Source organism: Lactuca saligna, chromosome 3 (assembly GCF_052625555.1).
Source record: "Lactuca saligna cultivar CGN05327 chromosome 3, ASM5262555v1, whole genome shotgun sequence".
Taxonomy (NCBI): Eukaryota; Viridiplantae; Streptophyta; class Magnoliopsida; order Asterales; family Asteraceae; genus Lactuca; species Lactuca saligna.
This window is the reverse complement of record NC_136419.1, coordinates 140,731,144-140,756,180: the sequence shown is the minus strand read 5'-3', so window position 1 is coordinate 140,756,180 and position 25,037 is coordinate 140,731,144. Positions and strand designations below refer to the sequence as shown.

The following is a 25,037-nucleotide window of genomic DNA, read 5'->3' as shown; positions in this document are numbered from 1 at the left end:
ACTCGTCGAGTGCAAAAAATGTGACTTGGCGAGTCCATGCTTGTCCTCCTCATCCCTGGTGCTCACTTGACTCACTGGGTCAACCCCCACTCTTCAAAATCATCTTAGGTCGTGAATTGCAGGACAACCCATCCCAACTCATCGAGTTAGGCTCTTGACTCGGCGAGTTCAGTTGTGAACTCAGGTCCTCTAAATCCCCTCTGACTCACCGAGTCATTTCCCCAACTCAGCAAGTCACCAATTGTGTGATTCATGGGGAAAACTAATCCTACTCGTTGAGTCTATTCTTGGACTCGATGAGTTCATGCCATGCTCAAACTCATCCTCAGGTCAGATCTGTTCCTCTAATCCATAGATCTGACCTTCCCAAGCATGATAATTACGTAAAGTTCATATCTTGGTGCTCATGCAAGGTCCAAAGAATCTATTTGAAGAAATAAACTCAAATATGACATCCTAAGCTCATGTCTCCCAATATTAATCATAAAGATCAAATGGTTAAGGTCTCTGGACGTCTTTGGATTCAGATCCAAAGCCTTAATACAAGAAGGGACTAAATGCTCACCAATCAAGCCTCTAAAGGGTCTAGAAAACCCTAACTCCAAAGGTTAACACCAAAACTGAAGACGGATCGAATCTATACCTCAAATGTGAAGTCCCTAGGCTCTAAAATCTACAGAATAGCTCCCTTTTCAGCTCCCTCTTGCCTTGGTCACCTTCTTCTTGCAAGATTACCAACACAAGGATCAAAAATGGCCTCTCCTTCCTCACAAACGCGCTAGCTCTCTTAGGGTTTCTCTCTAGGGTCTGGTAGTCGCAACTGAAGGCTATAAGGGCCTTTAAATAGGTCCCAAACGTGAGAAATTAGGGTTTCACTTAACAGTGTGGACTCGCCGAGTCCACGAGTCGACTCATCGAGTCGGGTCATCATTCCGAATAAGAACTCGCGATCCTACTTGGCGAGTCTAAGCATCAACTCGCCGAGTTCCTCCCCAAACTCGAAATAAATGAATAAAATAATATACCTAGGAATCCGGATGTTACACATAGCTTTCCTATAGGGAGTGAGGATTGAGTGTATGTGTATGCTAGTATGTATGATTAGGGTTGTTGTGATGATCCTTGAGACAAATACGGGTAGATGTGGAAGGAAGTATGGGCGTGTATTACTGAAAACATAGGACCCGTACACGTAACAGGGAAGTGATAACCCCTAGGGATTTGTTGTGAATTAGTTCCCCTGTTATGATATGTATGTTATCTGATATCTTCCTGTTTTATTTTTAGTATGGTAATGACACGACGTTTCGAGGACAGGATTAGGGAGATCCTTCAAGAGGAGGTTGTTGCTCACTTCCGAGCACAGTTACCAAAGATGTTTGGGTCTATTAAGACCACCATGTTGAAGTATTTTGATGAGCGTTAAGTTGCTTTGTATGAGGTTGTTGTTTTTGCAGCCACCACAGTCATTGTTGCTGTTGGGGTTAATGTTTGGAGAGTATTCCAGTATCGAGACTTTGACAATATGAATCCCCCGACATTGATGGAGTTTAGAACCCGATCATAGCCATGAGGTGGCTACCTGAAACTGAGGGGTGTTTCTTCACTTGCTCTTGCCCAGCTGACCAGAAGGTCAAATGCACTTTGAACCTTCTAAGGTCCGAAGCAAAGGATTAGTGGAGACTTGTTACTAGCTCGTATTCTTCTAAGCAGAGAGTTGTTGTGTCTTGGAAGCAATTCTCAGAGATGTTCCGTTCCAGATATGTTTTCTTGGTGGAGCGTGAGATAGGGAGCTGAGTTGGTGATGGAGATCACCAAGATATTCACGGAGAGGGCCATGTTTTGTCCTGAGTTTGCTACTTCTGAGCAGGCTCAGATGACATGTTACTTGAGCATGCTCAAGACGGATATCGGGTTGTTTGTATCTACTCATTTTTATGGTTCTTTGTTGGAGTTACAGGAGACCGCCAAGCGGTGTGAGATTAAGATGGAGTTGCAGACTAGGGAGCAGAGATCGGCCTCGGTGTAGTTGCAACCTGCTTCAAAGTGGTTCAAGGCCACTGATATTAGATTTGGGATTCAGAGGGACCATACTTGTGGGAAGTGCGGAAAGGTTCATGAGGGGGCCTATGAATCAGGTAATGGGTGCCACAAATTTGACAAGGAGGGGGACTCTGCAAGGGATTGTCGCCGATCGGCCCCGGTTCCGAGTTCCAGGATTTGCTATTACTGTGATCAGGTTGGCCATGTGAAGGTCAATTATCCATTGCTCGCCGACATGCCCGTACAGGCCCCAGCACCAGCTACTTTGAGGATCATCGATGGGCGTCATCGGAGGGCAGAGCCCCGAGGACTCGAGATTACGCTTTTCAGTTTATTGCCGAAAAGGCCAAAGCAGCTCTAGATTTTGTGACTGGTATGTATCTATTCATTATTATGTTGATTATGTTTTGTGTTATGCTTATATACATGCCTCCGATAGGTACGTTCCTAGTAAAATCTTTGCCTGCTCTTGTGTTGTTTGAATCGGGTGTGATTCAGTCTTTTGTATCTCAATCATTTAGTAGGGGGTTTGATATGCCTATTGGGGAGTTAGAGTGTCCATTACAAATTTCTATCGCTAACGAACACGGGATTTCTGCATATGCAGTATATCAGGGTTGTTTTCTAGAGATCTTTTTGGTGCCTTGTCCAATTGATTTGATCCTTATCTCCATGGGTTATATGTGCGTGATAGTGGGTATGGACTGGCTGACCATGTTTGGTGCCATGATTGATTGTGAGGTCCAGTGAGTGGTAGTTCAAACCCCAAGTAAGGAGAACTAGTTGTTTATGGAGAGGGCACAAGGTTTGGTTCACGGTTTTGTTCGGTAGCCAGGGCTCGTCAGGATATTCAACATTGGTGTGCAGGTTATCTAGCTTATATGGTTGATACTCGAGTTGGGGATCAGGTTTCATTTTTAGAGGTTCCAGTGGTCGGTGAGTTTGTTGATGTATTCCCAGAGGAGTTACTCGGTGTGCCTCTCAAGAGGCAGGTCGAGTTTAGGATTGACCTTGTGCTAGGTGTGGCCTTGATTGTTAATACGATGTACTGCTTGGCACCGTCTGAGATGCAGGAGTTGTCATCTCGGCTGCAGGAGCTGTTAGGCAAGCAATTCATCAGACCGAGTAGTTCTCCATGGGGAGCGTCGATATTGTTCGTCAAGAAGAATGATGGTTCACACCAAATGTGCATTGATTATCGGGAGTTGAACAAGTTGACGGTGAAGAACCGTTATCCCCTTCCACAGATTGATAACCTCTTTGATCAATTACAAGGTGCATCTTGGTTCTCCAAGATAGATCTGAGGTATGGGTATCATTAGGAGAGTGAGAGAGGAGGACATGGAAAAGACCACGTTCCAGACTCGTTATGGGTATTACGAGTTCGTGGCGATGCCATTTGGGCTCACTAATGCGCCTACTGTGTTTATGGATTTGATGAATCGGGTATGTAGGTTGATGCTCGTTTGACAGTCGTTGTTTTATTGATGATATCTTGGTGTATTCCAAGACCAGAGAGCAGCATGTGGAGCATCTTCAAGAGATTCTGAGGGTTTTGAGGCGAGAACAGCTTTATGCCAAGTTCTCAAAGTGTGGGTTTTAGTTGCGAGAGGTCCAGTTCCTTGGACACCTCGTTAACCAGTATAGGATTTTGGTCAATCTGACCAAGATTGAGGTTGTAATGCAGTGGTATATTCTGAAATCTCCCTCTGATATCAGGAGTTTCTTGAGTTTGGCGGAATATTATCGGAGGTTTATTCAGGATTTCTCCAAGATTGTGGTACCTCTCACACGTCTAACGAGGAAGGTAATGGATTTTTGGTGGGGCCCTAAGCAGCAGTTGGCGTTTGAGACTCTTCGATAGAGGTTATGTGAGGCCCCATTATTAACCCTTTTGTACGGAGTTGAGGCTTTTGTGGTGTTCTGTGATGCATCCATCACTAGTATGGGGGTTGTCCTTATGAAGAGTGGATGAGTGATCGCTTATGCTTCATGGCAGCTGAAGCTGCATGAGATGCGATATCCCACACATGATCTGAAGTTAGGGGAAGTGGTGTTTGCCCTCAAGATTTGGAGATAATATCTTTATGGGGTCTGTTGTACTGTCTACACGAATCACAAGAGTTTAAGATATCTGATGGACCAACCGACCCTGAACATGAGGCAGCGCATGCATGTGGTTGGACGTAGTGAAGGATTATTATTGCGAGATCCTTTACCATCCGGGTAAAGTAAATATGGTGGCAGATGCCTTGAGCCTCAAGTCGACTGGATCTTCAGTCCGGAAGACATGTATGAAGATATCTGTTGATTCTACGCTTTTAGGATTGATCAGGGAATCTCAAATCGAGGGAGTTTAGAAGTAGGAGAGGATCCGGGGAGATATTGATAGATTTATCAAGCATAGTCGAGGGTTGTTGACCCAGTGTGGTCGGGTTTGGGTTCCAGTTTCCGGTGGGATCAAGCAGATTGTGTTGGAGGAGGCTCATAAGTCTCGTTTTTATATTCATCTGGGGGCCACCAAGATGTATCCGGATTTGAGATTGAGCTACTGGTGCTCGTGTATAAATAGGGGGATAGCATGGTATGCTGAGAGATGCTTGACCTGCAGGATGGTCACGGATGAGCATCAGAGGCCGCATGGCAAGCTATAGCCTCTGGAGGTTGCCATATGGAAATAAGATCAAATTTTGATGGATTTTATCACCAAATTGTTAAAGACAGCAAAGGGTTTTGTTGTTATCTGGGTCATCGTGGATCGATTAACCAAGAGTGCTCACTTTTTGGCTATCCGAGAGAGTGCTTCGGCTGAGAAGTTGGTCGATGTGTATGTTCGCGAGATTTTAGCTTGTCATGGGGTTCCGGTCTCTATTGTTTCAGACTGTGATGTTCGACTCACTTCTCGATTCTTGCAGAAGTTCCACGAGGTTACATTTCAGCATTACTTATCATCCGCAGACTGACGGCCAGAGTGAGCACACGATACAGACCCTTGAGGATATGTTTCATGCTCGTTTTATTGATTTCAGTGGGTGTTGGGATTCCTACATAATTGTGCGTAGTTCTCCTACAATAATAGTTATCACTCCAACATTGGTGCTCTGCCATTTGAGCTCTTGTATGGGCTGAGGTATCATACCCCGGTTTCTTGGGGAGAGGTTGTTCATATGGTTACGGGAAGGACCGAAGTAGTCCTTCATACCACAGAGCTTATCCAGCAAATCAGGCAGACTTCTGACAACTAGAGCCGGCAGAAAGGTTATACCGACTGGCACTGATCTAAGTTGGAGTTTCAGGTCGATGATAAGATATCAATGAAGGTCTAACCTTAGAATGGTGTGATATACTTCGGGAAGATGTGGAAGTTGGTTTCCCGTTATATTGGGCCCTTTCGGATGATTGTTAGGGTTGGCAAGGTTGCATATAGGTTGGATCTACCTAAGGAGCTCAGTCAGATTCACAGCACTTTCCATGTTTCGCAACTGAGAAAGTGCGTATTGGATGAGGATGCAGTGGTGTCCTTAGATGATATTCAGGTCGATGAGCGTCTGAACTATGTGGAGAGGACAGTGGCTATTTTGGAGAGAAATATGAAAGTCCTACGCAACAAGGAAATACCTTTGGTAAAGATACAGTGGTAGCATCGGAGAGGCTCCGGGTGGACTTAGGAGCTGGCGGCTGAGATGCAGGAGCATTAACCTGAGTTATTCGCCGCAGCAGACTTCGAGGATGAAGGCTACTTCAAGCGGGGGAGAATTGTAACATCTCGATGATTAAGTTAATTATAACTTCAGCCCTATAATTTGATTATATTGTATTTTGGTCCCAAGTTCAAGAAATGTATGCATAAATGGCTTTAATGGCATTATTGTAAATTTTAGGTCTTCGGAGTACCCCATGCATATGTGGTGTAAGTTGTGCGTACTAGGGCATACCTTAATGAACGCATGGAGTACTTACCAAATAAGGAAACCCTAATTTTTAGGTTTTAGCTCATATATAAGCATCCTCATGGCCTCATTATCCTTCATCTCATCAGCCTCCAGCCTTTCGTTCGTGTTTGAAGCTCTAGTTCACCTTGTGAAACCATTTCAAGCCTTAAAGAGTGTGTTTGTGTGTTTAAGAGAAGAAGGAAGGAATCCAAGCTCATCTTGGAGGAGTGGAGCACTTTGGATCTGGGATTTATTCTTCATTTGCAAGTCTTATAAGGTATAAGTTTGCATCTTTGTCTTTGAATCATGTTGTAACACCGAAATTTTTAAAACAAATTTTTTACGTTTAAAATCGTTTATCTCTTTAACACTTTTCATAAAAATTTCCCTTTTTGTTAAATTACAATACATGACTCTTTTGTTCAATCAATTAATAGACCATGATCTTCAAAACCAATGCTTCTTCTGGTATATACAATCGAGTCGGTGCTGTCCCATGATCCTGAGAAAACTTGAAACATATAACACAAAACACTGTAAGCACGAAGCTTAGTGAGTTCCCCAAAATACCACACATAATACATACTAGCCACTCGAGGCTATAACTCCGTGGGCCCTTGGGCCGTAACTCTGTGGACCCTCTGGTCCTAGCTCTGTGAACCTTCCGGTTCTAACTCTGATATACTCTGATATACACACGGCATAAATCACATAGAAATAATGCAGTGCAACACATCACCTAAATAGCATACAATAACTCTGTCACCTAACTCTAATTACCACTCAAGGTAAAGTATAGTGAGAAGACTCACCTCAAACGAAGTCGGATGAACTCTCGTGCTCAACGTCCCGACCTCGCCTCCTCCTATTATTCAAATAACATCCCCGATCAACACTCTTTCATTGTCTCAGCTCTAAAGATTGGGTAGAAGACCATTCTACCCTTCCTTGAACTCTCTTAAGTCAGTCTTGACCAAAACCTTAAAGTCAATGGTCAAACTTTGACCCGACTCGTCGAGTGCACATGGGTGACTCGGAGAGTCCACACGTGTCCACGGAATCCTCCTTCTAGCCTCGCTTGACACGTCGAGCCAACCACTTGCTCGACGAGTTACACCTGGTATGAATCGCGGGGCAACCCTGACTCGACTCGTTGAGTCCTCTCATGAACTCGGCGAGTTGCTCCCATGACAACACTCATCTGTCCTTCTGAGGTCAGATCCGCTCCTCTAATCCATAGATCTGACTTCCCTATGACCAATAACCACAAAAAGGTCGAATCTTGGTACACATGCAAGGCTCTCTATGCTTATTTTGGTGAAATCCTTCATATCATGACAACCCTATCTCATAACTCAAAGGAAAAGGCATAAAGCAGAATAGAAGGGACTCACTGGACCTCTTAAGGTCCAGATCTAGGAATTATTTCACCATGGGACCTCTCATACTCTAGATTTAAGCTAAATAAAACATGAAGAAACCCTAGATTTATGAAATCAAACGAAGATGGACATGAATCCTTACCTCTCACAGCAGCTCTGAACGAAATGATGGAAGATTTGAGTCGCACAAGACAGCCCAACTCGGAATCCTTCGTTCCCTTTGCTAAGACACTACAAAGGATGATGAATTAGCCCTCCTCTTGCACCACAAGCTTCCTCTCTGCTCTCTATGGTTTCTCAGGGTGTAGTGGCCGCAAATGAAGGCCATAAGGACCTTTAAATAGGTCCCAAACCCGAGAAATTAGGGTTTCTTTGCCCAGAACCTACTCGGCGAGTCCATCCTCTGACTCGTCGAGTCCACTCATTAAATCCGCGTGAGAAACCCGACTCGACTCAGTGAGTTGGATCCTCAAGTCGTCGAGTCTCTCCTTTAATCAAAAGATTAAACTGCACAATAATAACCCTAAAAATTCGGATGTTACACATGTAGATCTAGAAGTGGGTGTTTTAGTGATGCTTTTTGGTCCCAAATGTCTTATCTTGAGCATGGCATGTTCTTAACAATTTGAGTTGTCCTTTCAGGCCCCGGGAGGGGTCTTAAGCCATAAATATGAAGTCACAATGTCCATGCAACTTGTAGAAGGTCTTAGTGGATTAAGTCCTTAAGTTAAGCTCTTTATGGGCATCCAAAGTAATAAAGTTGGAAACTTTATGACGCTAGAGTGTATTTTACCCATGGATCTGAAGTTTGGTCGTAAGAGCATAAGCCATTAAGCTCTTAATGGATTTTTGGACCTTTCAAGGGTACGCTCCTTGTACTCGGAGTACACCCTGCGTAAGAGGTCAACCACCCTGATGGTGGTCAACTACGAGGCTTCATGTACGCCCAACGTACCTCACGAGTACACCTCGCGTACGCACCCTAAGTTGACTCGGTCGAGTTGTCTCGGTTGAGTTGACTCGACTGGGTTGACTCAGTTGACCTAGTTGGTTTGACCAAGTTTGACCTTGAGGGTATTTTGGGATTTTGATGGAATTGGTTAATTGGTGGGAATAGGTGTCGGTTAGAAAGCTGAGATTTAGAGTCAAGACCTCATTAGTTTCTCTTCAGTTTGCGAGGTGAGTTTTCCTCACTGTAGTTTCAGGTCGATGGCACCAAGGTCGGCCCATTGGATTGTTATTGTAGGTTGGTATGTTGTAGTGATCTATTAGATCGGTATCTTGGTATCTACGATGTATGTTATGCTTAGCGATCTATAAGATCTGTTTGATTGTCTGTTGACTGGCTATATATGTTTATTTGTTATGTATATGTCGACATGTTATGGGCGGTTGGGTTGAGGCGGACCAATGGAAACTGAAGGCCAAGAAACACAGGGCGGCCCGGCTAGACTGAAGGCCCGGAGAACGGTCCAGATAGTCTGAAGGCTCAGTGAGGCGGTCTGGTCATGCTAAAGGTTATGTGAGCGGTGCAGATACTATTTAGGCCTGCGAGGCGGTTAATGATCTTCTCATCTAGAATGTCCAGACGAATAACATATTAGAACACATCATTAATGATCTTCTCATATAAAATGTCACGTTATCAAAACATGAAGAAACCGGTTATATGGACTGAATATGTACAAAAACAACAATTACTTATTTTGTCAAAAAAAAAAACAACATTAAAAACTAAATGTGTACAAATTGAAAACTCAATCCAGAGTAGTCGGTCATAAGAACCGAATGAATATATACAAAACAATAAGATCAAATGTTTATTTTACAAGAAAAAAAAAACAATAAAAATTAAACATACAAAAATTATTATCTTTTGTCATGTTGTAAATTTTTCCACTTTTGTGATGTAAATTATGCATAAAATGTCGTACACACTATAATTGTTTATGATTTGACGTGAATTTTGTTTTGTTTTGTTTTCTTCTCTTCTCGTGTTCATAACTTTCCAAATCTTTAAATTATGCATAAAATGTTGTACCATCTAGAATTGTGAACGAGTTTTTGGTGAATTTTATTTTATTGGTTGAATTTTTAGGTGAATTTTATTTTATTAGTTGAATTTTGGACTGTGGCATTTTAGAATTTTATTTTGTTAGATGTTGTAATGCTCTCTAAAATTTACGAGGTTAGTGGGTTACATTTTAAACTTATTGTAAAGACAAAACTTCAAAAATATCCTTGTAGTCTTTGAAAATATCACGTTTAGTCCTTAAGTTCAAAAAACTTCACAGATCGTCCCTGTGGTTTCAAAACTTTTAACATTTGGTAATTCCGGCTCACTCCGTTACCATTTAGCCGTTAAGTCGAGGGCATTTTTGTCATTTCATTACACAGGGACCATTTAGCCGTTAAGTCATGGGCATTTTTGTCAAAACTTTTAACATTTGGTCCTTCCGGTTCTCTCTCTCTCTCTCTCTCTCTCTCTCTCTCTCTCTCTCTCTCTCTCTCTCTCTCTCTCTCTCTTGTTTATGCCAGATAACCAAAAGCATCAACTTCATCTTCATTTTATATCTGGTAACCAAAATCAAAACTTGGAAACTAAAAACCCAAGATTTGAAGGTGCTTAGATGGCTTGTACTTTGATTGGTATTCACATGGAATACCACTGCCACTCCATCACCAAGCTATATGTAATTTCAAGCCATGGACCATCGTATGACCACTCCATCACTTCCTCTAATTTCGATCGAAAATTGATTTTTGGAACCATTTTGGAATACGATCGAAAATTGATTTCCGAAACAACGTCTCTTCGATCTACAACTTGATGAAGACGATGGTTGAGCCGCTCGTCTCTCTCCTTCTCCAGCGATGTTGTTCCACCTCTCTGATGGCGACGACATTTAGGTTTATTCTTGCTTGATTATTAAAATCTAAAACTGAAAATCAAAAGTCGAAAAGGAACTGATTTGGGTTTGTTCTTGCTTGATTTCTTTGTGGAAATCGAAAGACGTTAGAGTATTTGTGGAATCACGAAATCAGAGTTCTAAAAGAATATTGTAGGCGGCAGACGTTAGAGTCGAGTTTGGAGTTCGTTTTGATCGAAATTAGAGGATTTCACTTCAATTTTGATTCTGTTTCACGAAATCGGCTTTCAAAATCAAGTTGATATATTATTAACCTCCAATTACCAGGAGGAATTGGAGTGTTCAAACCACCATCATAGACTCATAATGGGGGAAACTTTGAGATCAGTTTGCAAATCTTTTTTTGATTTTGCCTCCGAAATCTTCCTTCAGGTTGCAGTAGGGCCAATTTTCGCTATTGTTTGGGCAGAATTAAGAGAACTACTTGTTGGTGGGCATATCTGCTTCCAATAAGTTATGGTGGTTGAATCATGGCTTCGTGGTGAGAGGAGGGACGGTGGTGAGACCTGTCTTAGGGCTACTGATGGTTTGGGTATTGAATTTGGGTATTAAAACGAGAGAGAGAGAGAGAGAGAGAGAGAGAGAGGTGGGACCCTTGCATATTAAATTTTTTTATTTATTTAAAAAAAAGTAATAGAAAACCTCATAAATGGTCCCTATGTAATGAAATGACAAAAATGCCTCTAACTTAACGGCTAAATGGTAACGGAGTGAGCCGGAAGGACCAAATGTTATAAGTTTTGAAACCACAGGGACGATCTGTGAGGTTTTTTGAACTTAGGGACTAAACTTGATATTTTCGAAAACCACAGAGACCATTTTTGAATTTTTGTCTATTGTAAATAAATAAATATCCTTTCTGCTTTTTTATTAAATTCATTGGACCTGCATTGAATTGTTATTACAAAAAAGATCGATTGAAAGATAAAAAGGTTTAATCAAGGGAAAGGCAACAAATTATATGAAAACCATTTTTATGACTTAAGTATTATATTTCACCAAAACGTTTCTAGCTCATCGGTATCAGGTTTTGTCTTTCATCTTGAAGGTCGAGTGTTCAAATCCGGTTGTTGACATAGACAGAATTAAGTGTTAACTTAGGAGTATATTAGATTTTAAAAAAATTAAAAAATAATAATAAACTAAAATAAAAATAACTAACTGGTATTAAAAAGTTTTACCTAAGCCACTAGATTTTGACAAAATGTTATATCATGAACACTTTAACATGTTCTATAATAGCAAATCACAGTGATCAAGACAGGCGGAAATAATAGGGAAATGTGTGGTTTTCATTAAAGAACTGAAATGAAGTGATTAAACTAAATTATAGTGGCTTTTAGGTATTTTGCCCAATAAATTAACATAAAAATGATGATGCTTCAAATCCTAGCTTTAAGTAACAAACATGGTGATACATAATATTTGAACAGCTAACTTAACCAAATATAGCACATAAAAAACAAATAAAACCCCTTTACACTCCATTTTCAACAATCTCCTTCATTTCACCCAAAGAAAACACCAATGCTTCATTTTCAAACTCTTATTTCTTTATTTTCTGCCTCAACTGCAAATACCCGTTGTGTTCATGCATTTTATCTTTACTTGATACTTTTTATTGATTTCATAACTCAATAATACTACCGCCAAAACATTATGTGCCTATTGTTAGGCCAAAAAAGAAAAGAATAAGAGTTGCTAAAAGGAGTGTCAAACTTTGTAAACAAGTAGCAACTTAAGAATGTTTCACTTCAATCAAATCAAAAATTATTCAATCAATCATTTCTCTCTCTAACATTTTTCTTGTTCTTCATATTGTTCATATTTTTCTTTACTTATTTTAGTTGAACACTTTGTTGGGTATATTCTTCGAGGTTTGACTGGTTTATCCAGACTTGACTGGACTTAAGATCATTTGTAACCATTATCAAATCTCAAGTAGTGTCTCTTTGATGATACAGTTACCATTCCTCTCAATGAGATTCAAGTCAATGCCAAATTGAACTTCGTTAACGAGTCGATAGAGATTATGGATCAAGAAGTGAAAAGGCTTAAGAAAAGTTGCATCCCCATAGTAAAGGTACGATGGAACTCTAAACGAGAACTATAATACACTTGGGAATGGGAAGATGAAATGAAGAGCAAATACACTTATTTGTTCGAAGGAATCCCGACTACAATTTGAATTTCATGACAAAATTCCTTAAACGAGGGAAGAATGTGACAACTGAGAAAAACTTCGTCAATGACCACTGTTAGAAAATAACATAGATAAATAATGTAATAGAGTATCAATGTAATATCTCGGTTTATAAATAAATATGATTGAATATACTCTTGCACATAAAAATAAATCGACTCATAGGCTCGAAAATGAGTGTCCAAAAAGTTGTGTTGTCGTCTACACCGGTTGACATATTCGGAAAGTACAGGACAACGTGATTCCAGAGATATAAGTTTGGTAAAAATCTAACTTCAATTGGAGAAGTTATGATTTTTTTTTAAAGTAAAATCAACCACGTAATTAAATTATTAACGTCAAAATGGAATTGAGAGATCAGTCGAGTTTTGGCTAGTGTCGCCGAAAGGAGAGTCGAATTTTAAGCTCTAATGATATGTTATAATTATAATGGTATGATGAATGTTGTAAATTGTAATGGTATGAATGCATGCTTTGCCGGTTACCAAAAGTAATACCACAATTTCATTAACTTGCAAAACATGCAATACAACTTAAAGCCATCATATAGATACTAACATGATAAACATATTCGATCACTTAACCCACACTTTGTACACAAGAAACGACACAAACAAAAACCAACTAATAGCTAGATATAACTTCAATTTCAAATATTGTTGTTCAAGTTTCATACTAATAGACAAGCACACTTCTTAATGTTCAGACAAGCACACTTCTGTTCAACCACCACCCAACCAATGAAATTACAATCACAACCCTGTAAAGTTCAAATTTGTAAACATTTAACATGTTAATAACTAGATAAAGTTGAAGAAAGTTGGAGATTAGGTTAGATTTAACAAGAAATTGAAATTAACCGGGTTAGAACAAGCGTAGTAAAGTTTTTTAAAGTTGCTCTTGCTCCACGAAGTACGAATCACAACTTCAGCCCCACAATTGCATCTAATGGTCATTTTGATTTCTACGTTGAGAAAGATAAACTAAGAAGGGGAAGAAGAATATTGGGGGAGGTAGAGTTGTAAACGAACTGAATGTTCGATGAGTTATTCGTGAACCGTTCGGTGGGAAGTTCGTTTATGTTCATTTTATTTAATAAATGAACAAACATGAACACAAATTTTAGTTCAGTTATATTCATGAATGTTCGTTTATGGTGTTCATTTATGTTCGTTCATTTAAGTTCATTTTATGTTCATATATTTTTTATTTTTTTTATTACATTACTATATTATATGTTTGTTTATGTTCATATATGTCCAATTATGTTTATTTATCAACGTTTGTTTATATTCGTTCATTTATATTCGTTTAACATGTTCACGAACATAAATGAATGAATATAAACAATGTAATTTTTTAAACGAATGAACATGAACAGAAAAACGTGTTCATTTGGTTCGTTTACAACCCTAAGGGGAAGTGAGCGAAAGAAAGGGAGGGGCAACGGTTATAATTGGGCAACACTTGAAATGATGAAAATACTCATGCATGTTAAGCACGTGGGGAACCCAAATGGAGAAAACAAACTGATAATATCGATAAGGATAGGGCGGGCAGGATTTAACCGTGTGAGGGACCATCTAGGTTAATTTTTAAAAATAAAGACCGAACGTGCAAATGGACACCTGCACCGGGGATGATTCATGTAATTTACTCAAAAATGAAACATAGTCAAAAATTACATAAATGGTTCATATAGTTTATCCATGGTCACAAACTCAGTTTCTGTTAAACCTGAAAAAATTAATTTACCCTCACAATAACGGATGAAAAGTAACGGTGTGTGCAAAATGGACCATTCATACAAGTTTTGGAAACCATTAGAGACAATGTTCGTCAAAAATATTAGCAAGGATTGAGTATGTGACCTTTGGTAAACTATAGGGACCATTTATGTAACTTTATGCAAAATTTATGAGGGTTAGTGGGTTATGTTTTAAATTTTTGGACGTGTATTGAATTCTTATTACAAAAAGATCGATTGAAAAACAAAAAGGCAACTGTGAATCAAGGGAAAAGAAGATAAAATGAAGACAATTAGATTAGTTGTGAATCAAGAGAAAAAAGAAGAGAAAATGAAAGACAATTAAATTAGGACAAATTACATGAAAATCTATGTTTTGAAATTTTTACAGTCTAGCTATTATATTTCGGTTTCCTCAATTAAAACCAATGAAGAAGGTTAAAGGGCTGATAATATAAAACTTTATCAAAGTTAATGATTTTAGAGAAAATTTACTAAACTTTGATAGTATTAAAACACTTTAACATGCTCTGTTATAACAAATCACATCGGTCAACATTAAAAAAAAATGTCAAAATTGAGTGCCTTTCATCGACAAAACTAAAACAGAGATTAAACCAAAATATAGTGACTTTTATGTAATTTGTCCAATAAATTAACATAAAAATGTTGATGCTTCAAATCCTAGAATAAAAATGGTGATACACAATAACTTAACCAAATAAAGCACATAATAAACAAATAAAACCCCTTTACACTCCATTGTCAACAATCTCATTCATTTCATCCACCGAAAACACAAATGCTTCATTTTCAAATTCTTCTTTCTCCATTTTCTGCCTCAACTGAAAATACAAATAACACAATTCGAACATTTAACATCACAAAAATAGAATCCAAAAATCAAAGCAGTAAACAAACAACACCTTCTCTAAGATAGCACACTGATGATCCACACCATAGTTACGCATGTGTTTCAACATCTCCAATTGCTACAACATATTTACACATTACCCATTTTAAAATTTCAAAATAATAATAATAATAATAATAATAATAATAAATTATATTGTTGGATCTTACATGTGAATGTAATGTTTGTTGCATTTGCAATCTTTCGGAATATTCATCTGGACCAAGCTCGGCTTCTTCACATGCCATTTCTTCCCTGTTATTAAATCGGTTTACATATCAATAAATCGTATCAAATGTGTTTCTTTTTGGGATAATGACATAAAAACCCTTAAGTTTGTAAGTTTTTGTCGGTTTTACCCTTTTGTGGATTTTAGGTTCATTAAAATTTGCAAACTTAAAAAAAATGATTTAATAGAAAAAACTTTAAATTATGTATGTGTATAATGGTATCAGAAATATAATGACAAAGGAATGGAATTGACAATTGACAATTGACATAGCAATGTAATAAACAAGGTAATGGAATGAGTTATTACATTACATTATTACATGATCATCTTTGGTTGACATGTAGAAATGGAATGATGTTTTGATATGAATATTTTATGTTGTTAAAAGAATGTGTAGCTTAACTCTACATATACATTGTTTAATAATAGTTAAGATTAATCTCATAAAAGACCTTATATTTTGTGTTTTTTCCGGATTAAACTTCAACTTTATTTTTTTATGAAAAAGACCTTGCACTTTTTCATTTTTTTCGATCTGATCCTTTTAGTCATTTTATTCCGAGAAAACTTGTAAAATGTGAGGGTTTTTTACTTTTTTTTGGAAAAAAAAAAACTAAAAATATCGAGGGTTTTTTCGGAAACGGTTAGAAGGTCAAGAGCTTTTTCTGTATTAAAAAAAAAAAAAAAAAAAGACAAAGTTGAGGGTTTTTTCGGAAAATTTGAAATTGAAAAGATACAATGGTTTTTTAGGAAAAAAAAATAAAGTTTGAGGTTTAATCCAGAAAAAACACAAAATATAAGGTTTTTTAATAATTATTGAATTTTTTTATTTACAAAATAATAATAGGATTAATCTCAAAAAAAACCTTATATTGCGTGTTTTTTTTAATTAAACCTCAAATTTACTTTTTGCCTAAAAAACCTTGTATTTTTTCATTTTTTCCAAAAAAGCCCTCAACTTTGTATTTTTTACAAAAAAAACCCTCAACCTTCTAAATGCTTCCAAATAAATCCCCAACTTTTTTAGTTTTTCTCAAAAACCCTCACATTTTATAAATTTTTTTGGAAAAAATGACTAAAAGGGCCAGATCAGAAAAACTGAAAAAATACAAGGTCCTTTTCAGGCAAAAAATAAATTTGAGGTTAACCTGGAAAAAAACACATATTTTCCACTTTCCGGTCATTAAACCCAAATAAGTCTATAGTAAATAGTAGGAGAGAGAGAGAGAGAGAGAGAGAGAGAGAGAGAGAGAGAGAGAGAGAGAGAGAGAGATTACTTTGCTACAAATGCATAAAAGCGAACCATTAAATCCCGATCATTTTCATAGTCCATGTTTATTTTCCCCAAGCAAGCAAGCCCATAAGCTGGATCTGAAATAATACAATTTTTTTATTTATTTATTTATTTTTAAAAGTCTATAAAAAATTATACACTTTATTTTAAAAAAAAAAAAAAAAAAACATGTATTTACCAACTCCCATTTCCTTTAGTATTTCCTCCTGTATAGCAGTGGTCACAGCTACAGCTTCCTGTATTTATTACCATCATGTTCATGTTCATGTGTTGTCTATTTCAATTTTCAATTATTCAAAAACCATTTATTTCACATTTATCAAATTCACAATTTTACAGATAAATCCCTGGAAAATCCTTTTGAGTCCCTCAACTTACTAGAACATTCAAAAACCATGGTTTTTTTTCAAAAAATTTTGACTTGTAATGGTGGTTGAGGTTATATAGGACTTCATTCAACATTGTAACTAGGAACCAATTACCTCTTGAAATGGAAGAAGTTAAATGCTGATTTTTCATTTTTCCAACAACTTTACACTTTCTTTTATATCAATTTATGTAACGTTGGTTTCACCTTTTTACCAATTTATGCAACATTGTAACCAAAAACCATGTTTCAAACAACACTGGTTTCATGATTTCATCTTTTTGACTATTCCTCATTACAAGAGTTGTGGGTGGTTTTAACGCCATTTACAGAGGTGACTGAAAAATACTGAAGATTAATCACTTTACAAAGGGAACTACATCACACTAACTAAGAACTTAATCAAATCAAAATTAGTCCACTAAGAAAACCTTAAAAAGAATCCGAAAATCAAGAATAAACGAGAGAGATAGATACCTGGTTATCGTTGACAGCATCTGCAATTCGTTTCTTGACATCTGAAATGATTCGTTGAATCTCGAATTGGAATCGATTCATAGGAGAATATACGCATAAATTAACAATAATACTGTGTGTGTATGTGTGCAAATAGAGATCGAAAGAGAGAAATTGATACCATTTTGAGATGTGAGAGTGGAGAATCGATCGAAGAGATGAAGCAACTGTTCTCTTGATAGCATTTCGAACTGTAGTGATTGTTTTCTAACCCTAGCATGCCTATTAAATTTTGGGTACTGTATTACCCACACAAAACGACATCGTTTTTGAAAGGCGTGACAGGTCCACTAATGGTTCTTATTTCATCGTAAAAAGTTTAAAAAAAAAAAATTACTTTACAGTTTGTATCGCAGAACATAAAGATCATGTTTTTCGATCAATTTCCAAATACCCATTGAAAAAAATAAAGGAAATAAAAGATGTTAGATTTTCATTTTTCTTACATTCTTTCTTGAAAAAGAATCAAGAAACAGATTTAATAAACATAAACATAGAATCACAACACTTGAAGCTAACCCTAAATAAGCAATTTGAAGAACCCTAGAACTGAAAATTTAGAAATCTTCATCCATTTTGAAAACATGAGAGTCTCCATTTCCGTTCAAATTCGACATCACGGAAGCTTTCTGATACTCACCCACCCTTTTCTCGAAGAAATTGGTCTTCCCCTGTAACGAAATCAGTTCCATCCAATCAAACGGGTTCTGGGCATTGTACAATTTCCCATATCCCAATGCACCCAATAACCTATCAGCAACGAATTCGATGTATTCACTCATCAGATCCCCGTTCATCCCTACAAGAGCACAAGGTAAGGCATCGCAGACGAACTCTCTTTCAATCTCCACCGCATCGGAGACGATTCCCTTGACTCGTTCCTCACTCAGCTTCGTCTTCAGTAACCCATAAAGCAAACAAGCGAAATCACAGTGCAATCCCTCATCTCGCGAGATTAATTCGTTCGAGAAGGTTAATCCAGGCATCAACCCACGTTTCTTCAACCAAAAAATCGCGCAGAAGCTTCCGGAAAAGAAAATCCCTTCAACGCAAGCGAAAGCGATAATACGCTCTGCAAACGTCTCCGAGCCATCGATCCATTTAAGAGCCCAATTCGCTTTCTTCTCGACACACGGAATAGTCTCGATTGCTCGGAAGAGTCTGCTTTTCTCATTAGAGTCCTTTATGTAGGATTCCAAAAGCAAACTGTACATCTCGGAGTGGATATTCTCGATGGCGATCTGGAATCCGTAGAAAGCACGCGCCTCCGCAACTTGAACCTCTTTCATGAATCGTCCGGCTAGGTTTTCCAAAACGATGCCATCGGAGGCGGCGAAGAAGGCAAGGACGTGGGTGATAAAGTGCCTCTCGCCGTCTGTTAACGAGTCCCAGTGACGTTGATCTTCAGACAAATCGACCTCTTCGGCTGTCCAAAACGAAGCTTCGGCTTTCTTGTACATTTCCCAAATTTGAGGGTACTGAATTGGGAACATACAGAAGCGATCTGGGTTTGGAGCAAGAAGAGGCTCTTCAGGGATAGAAGGCATTCTGGTAGGTTTCGAAGAGATCTGATTGGCGAAAATGGATTGAAAGATGAGGGGTGGAAGATTAGGGATTGTTTGGTATGATGAAATTAAGGAGAGGAGTGACCATGTTTTTATAATGAAATTGTTGAATAGTGAGAGCGGGTGATTTGAATTTTGAGGGTAAAGCTTGCGGGAGAATCTTTACACTTTTTTTTTAATTTTTGGCACTTTCAAATTTCAATTTCAATATATAAATAAAATGGTATCAAGTTTACTGGTAACTCATACAACAAAATATATATTTGTATTTTTTTTGGAGTAATCTAATCAAATTATTTTAAAACAACCCTCATTTTTTTATTTTCTTTTATATGTTTGGAGATTTGCCGATAATGTTATAACAGGGGACAAAAAAAATTCAGTAAAAAAAAAAAAAAACTCATTTGTTTCTAACTTGTTTGTAAAACTCATGCTATAAGATTTGGAAGAATGGGTGCGGTTAACGTCTCCCCTTGACTGTGGTTTGTCTGCACACGGCAGAGAACGACCGCAACTCTCTCATCCGCTTTTCATTTTCCCAAGATTTGAACAATCAAAGCTTTTAAAATTTAAATTTTTGTTATTACTTATCATTAGAGAATATTTGTAATCATTGTTAGTATGGGGATTAGAGTGTAAATGACTCGATTATATATCTACATGTTGTAATACATGATTAACATAACTCGTAATACAATTCTATTTACCAATATTAACTTGGTATTAGAGTCGATCAAAACAAACCTAACTCTACTGTAAAAAATAAATAAATAAATAAAAACCTCCATCGCACAAGAAACGGGCATCAAACAAAGATTGCCCCGTCTCTTTAGTTAGCACATCACGTAATCCTACCCTACCTCTTTTTTTTTTCTTTTTTTCTTTCCTCCATGGATCTTATTACAACGTTTTCTACAATTGAAAAGACTACTCATAACTCCCACAAGTTTGGGTTTACCTTGTCTTCTATAAACTATGGCTATTGGAAAACCATGCTTCAACTTTGGCTACAAATGGCATGTTTGGCTATGTTGACGGTATAATTCCATGTCCACTTGTTACCATCTCAATCCAAACCTCAGCCACTGGGAAAGAAACTGATGTTTCATCTGTTACACAAACCATACAACCCAACCCTCAGTACCTAGCATGGGTCGCCAATGATGCTCATGTACGCATGTTGATTCTCTTGACTGTCTCTGAAGCCTCATTTCAACACGTATAGGGGGCTACTTCCCTGAATATGTGGTTGTCCCTCGAGCGTGCCTAAGCTCCGCACACGTCGACTAGGGAATACACTCTAAAGACCCAACTTCTGAAACTTGAGATGAAAGCAGATGAATCCTCCACTGCCTATCTTAACCGGGCTCAAGCCTAGGTTAATGCTCTTGCTAACATCGGTGAACCTGTAAAAGAAAAGGACCTAGTCATGCTTATTATGTCCGAACTTAGGGAAGAGTATAATGGTCTCAAATCAACCATCTTTACTCGATAAACTCCTACAACTTTCTCCGAATTACATGGTCTTCTGTCTGATCACGATTATATGGTCCGAAAATCAACACCTGAGGTCTCACCCGTTCAAGCCTTCACGACTACAACAATAAGTCGCAACATAACAACCCCACATGTCTCTCTTACTTCCTCACCAAATCAATTGCAGGCTTTACAACAATTTCTTTCTCATCTTAGCGTTCAACTTCATCCAACCAACAACCAAAGTGATCAAGCATTTCACACTAACAAGTCTTTTAGTCCTCGTGGACGAGGTTAAAATAACAGAAGAGGACAATGCAACTTTAATCGCACTCAAGGAGATTTCAACAACAAAAATCAAGGGGGGGGGGGGGGTAATCGTAGTCATCTTTCTTGGGTCTTTAACAAAAAACACCATGTGTGGTACATGTAATAGGTGCGGAATAGGACATGTAACAGATCAATGAACTTTCACCAATCAAGGTGCTTTACTTTATGCAATCAATGTAGAGCTCATAGAACTCACATGCATAGTCAATTTACCGGAATGACATAGAAACAAGAATATGTCAACACGATAGGTTATAAACCTCAAGTCGTGTGCTAGTGACGAACAACTAGGTTTATTATTGATTTGTTCTTGAAACTTTTCAAGATCATTAAGACTCCCACTGACCTCTTGCATATAAGATTATCTTGTCAATAACATTCCTTGATAAACAAATATTCAAGATTAGTGTGGGTTCCTATCAAGACAAAACCACAACACGCGATTGGTTTTAGTTGGTCTTTATCTTATCCAATACATCACAACTTACCAATTTCAAACGTGTAGGAGTAAGAAACATTTTTGCTCCATATTTGACGATGTGTTATAAACCTACTTACGACATGTCACTCAATACATAATCTTGGAGTATGATTCTAAGACTTGATTTTGGAGCGAAGTGTGATTTACCTTTTGATTTAACAATTTCAACAATTGTCGATACCTCTTCTTAGCCATACTAATGCACTAAGGTATCCTTAGAGGATCAATTGTGATACGGTTTCATAGTCACCAAGTTAATCATAACACAAGATATTGGAGTACTCACCCTTCTTTTTCAGATTGGAGAAACTTTTATCTTTCTACCTAATTGATTCTTCCTATTCGTTATGCTTTACATTGAAACCTTTTCAATGATTCAGAATTACACTTAATCTTGTAAGCACGAACATATTTACTAAAATTTTCAGTAAAACATGATGAAAAATCGTATCGTTCTTTGTGATGGACTTGACTAGTGTATAACAATGTGGAATAAATCTCCTAATCCTTCACTTGACTCATATCCATGTGTGAACAAGGAATTAGTCACGATTTCCCAAAGATGAAGGTTCTCATTCATCATACGACACAAGTCGCATGATTCCAAGTTTTTGTCCAATTGAAACTTGGGAGATGAAAATCATGTTGTAATTGGTAAATTTCTGACACTACCACAAAATATCATAATTAAGAATCACATCCATTTCAGTATTGCTAACAATAGAAACATACAAACATAAATTTTCACAAAAGTCATTACAAGGATATATATATATATATATATATATATATATATATATATATATATATATATATATATATAGGCTTAGGTTATTTTGTTTAAAGTATCTATTATGTTATTGTATGCATAATTGTGGGACAATCAATTATTTAATTTCTAAAAGAAAATGATTAATATTAAATTGATATACAATAAATGAAAATGGCTCCTCATTTAAAGATAACGAATGAATAAGGGTATAAGTGTATATTGTACTCTCCATTAAAATAGGAAACTGAATATATTGATGAAAACTACCTGCATAATCCCTATAAAATCGCATGCATCCGGATTCCACTATCCTTTGTATCGGAACACAAAATCAAACTATATTTTCTCGACTCAACCCAAAAAGTGGTAGATTCTCTTGTATGTGTTATATAAAGTGATCGATTCTTGAAGATTATTCACAGAAATTGTGTTATGATCTTTTGAAGTAAAAGAAATCGCAGTGCAATGAGGAGTACAAGGACGAATTCTTTCAAATCGAAATTTAAGAACACACAAGAAACAGTGTTGAATCTAGATGAAGACGATGATGATTTCATCGCTCCACCTATAGGTAATCTTTTTTTTTTAAGTTTTTTTAGGTAATCATTTGAATACACAACATTCTTTTGGAATGTTCTACCAATGAAGTATTTGCATGTGGTTTTTTAGTTGGTTTAAGTAAAATAGAACGAAATAGTTTAAAATTGGAGTATTTTTTTATTAGGGTTTTATGAAATTGGGGATTTAAAACCCAATAAAATTGTTGGATTTTAACAAATATGCAATAGATGTTTTGCAAAAAAGGGTTTGTGATTGTTTATTATGTTATGTGTTTTAAAAGCGAAAAAATACTATTTTTTTTGGTAATATGTTGTCGGGTTTTGTTAGAATTATGTTATGATGATATTTTGTTAGAATACTTTGTGGTTTTGTAAATTTCATATGAAATGCATTATTCCAAAATATGAACATATTTAAAATCTTATCTTTTAGGGTTGGTAGTGTTGGATATCAACATTGTGTCTATGGGTTTTGGTTCACTTCTGAACATTGACATGGACACTGCTTCGGGGTTACTTAACTACTATCTATTAGATCACTATGATCCAGATAGTAGTCGTCTAGTTCTAGAGAACATGGTCATAACAATTATGAAAGACACAGTGCATGACATGTTGGGTTTACCAAATATAGGGGAAGAATTGTTGAGCATGATTAACGAGAAAGATAATTAAGTTCTGCAGGAATGGAAAAGTCAATATGATAAAAAGGGTTTAATGGTGAAGAATACTCGAAAAGGATCAAAAACACAAAGCAAGACAACCTTATGTTTAGGCTGAATTTTTTGACACTTTTCATTGACACATTTGTGGAATCAACTTTGAGTGGTACCAATCAAATAAATGTTGTGAGTAAGTTGGTGATGGTAAAAGATTTCTCTAAAATAGATTGGTGCAAGTATATTCTAGATTGTTTGGTCAGGAGAAAGCAATTGTGGATAAGGGATGATAAGACATGCTATTACAGTGGACCTATACTCATTTTAACAGTAATATTGTTATCTCGATTAGATATTTACTCTAATGTAAATAGAATATGTTTAATGAACTAATTAATGTAGTTTTTTTAGGTAGCTGGTGTATGTATATAGCATGAAGCTTTCGGGATTGAAGATAGTTAAGAGGTTACCGTTGGTTAGAAATGTTACGAGTGTTATTCTTGAAAAGATAGAGAAGTTGGAGATTAGTGTTGGGGGTTTGGTAGGCAGCTACCAGAAAACTTTGAAGATATTGATGATGATGAAGAAATGGTTGATGAAGATGAAATGTCGGATGAGCTAATGAGAGAGTATGTGGATGAGGAGGTAAGACAGTAATTCTATTAGAATTTCATGTAAATTAGATTTAAATTGTATTATGTGTCTTAATGTTATTGAGTTAATATGTATGTTGAAAAATAATTATGTCAAAATTTTGTTAATGATTTGTTAAAATAAAACTTACAGGTATATGTGGCTGTTATAGAGCATAGCTATGGAATAATATTATCCGAGAAGAAGAATATTGAAAAAGCTCTAAAAAAGACATTACCAAACAGTTTGATGTTGAAGGAGTGGTACGAAAAAAATCAAGAATTGTTCAACGAAGTGAAGAAGGAAGAGAATGGAGGAATGAATAGTAATGAAGCTGGTTTTAATGGTCATAGGAACGAAGGAGAGGCAGATGGTGGTAATGAAGAAGGATTCTCTCCAGTTAGAGGATTGGTAGTTCATGGGGATATGCATGATGATGGTGGAGGTTTCAATACACCTAATATGGAAAAGGTAGATAATACAAACAATCTAACCTGTTCACAATTCTTGGAGCAGCCTGAAGTGTTGGCGACAACAATTAAAATGACAGATGATGATGTGTTGGAAAGTTATAAAAAAGAAAAAAAAAATGAAATCTTGGAAATAGTTGAAGTATGTGAGGAAGATGATGGCAATGGAAAAATGGGAAAGAGAGAGAAAAAGAACCCTGTATATGGAAAATCACCTTTTGTTGAAAGGATTGTTAAAATCGGGGGCAAGGTGAAGAAGGATGAAATGACATTATACAATTCAGTTTTTGTATCCAAAATAGATTATGGGTAATTTAAATAATATTATCTAGTGGTTTGCTTTTAAAATGTGGTGTTATAAAACTGATCATTTTATAATTGATGAGCAGGGAAGAGATATGGAACATTGGGAGCGATCATGTGTTGCATCAAGGATTCGTATATCATTTTAAAAGCAACACATTTATTCATGCGATAATCATTGATTTTTGGACATATTACTCAACAAAATGGAGGAACTAAGGGATGTAGG

The 25,037-nt window shown here is 36.9% G+C and overlaps 2 protein-coding genes across 2 annotated transcripts; both read right to left on the bottom strand.

The window, feature by feature from the left end:
• Positions 1-14,849: 14,849 nt before the first annotated feature.
• LOC145037312 (plant/protein) lies at positions 14,850-17,810 on the bottom strand. The gene is made up of 7 exons (XM_078985947.1): positions 17,681-17,810; positions 17,521-17,561; positions 16,855-16,912; positions 16,660-16,753; positions 15,321-15,405; positions 15,164-15,229; positions 14,850-15,082 (listed from the first exon to the last, which is right to left on the bottom strand). The coding sequence occupies exons 1-7, from the start codon at positions 17,742-17,744 to the stop codon at positions 14,990-14,992; spliced, it is 501 nt and encodes a 166-aa protein (XP_078842073.1). The 5' UTR covers positions 17,745-17,810; the 3' UTR covers positions 14,850-14,989.
• A 156-nt stretch (positions 17,811-17,966) lies between these two features.
• On the bottom strand, positions 17,967-19,221 carry LOC145037311 (ribonucleoside-diphosphate reductase small chain). The gene has a single exon (XM_078985946.1). It carries the CDS (start codon positions 19,104-19,106, stop codon positions 18,117-18,119), a length of 990 nt encoding a protein of 329 aa, XP_078842072.1. The 5' UTR covers positions 19,107-19,221; the 3' UTR covers positions 17,967-18,116.
• Positions 19,222-25,037: the final 5,816 nt, after the last annotated feature.

Excerpts from the sequence above, each read along its gene's own strand:
- LOC145037312 (XM_078985947.1), bottom strand. The coding sequence starts at position 17,744 with ATGCTATCAAGAGAACAGTTGCTTCATCTCTTCGATCGATTCTCCACT. Across the intron at positions 17,562-17,680 it reads CACTCTCACATCTCAAAATG|ATGTCAAGAAACGAATTGCA; the intron begins GTATCAATTTCT and ends GAATCATTTCAG. Across the intron at positions 15,406-16,659 it reads TTTTATGCATTTGTAGCAAA|GGAAGAAATGGCATGTGAAG; the intron begins GTAATCTCTCTC and ends ATTTAATAACAG.
- LOC145037311 (XM_078985946.1), bottom strand. The coding sequence starts at position 19,106 with ATGCCTTCTATCCCTGAAGAGCCTCTTCTTGCTCCAAACCCAGATCGC.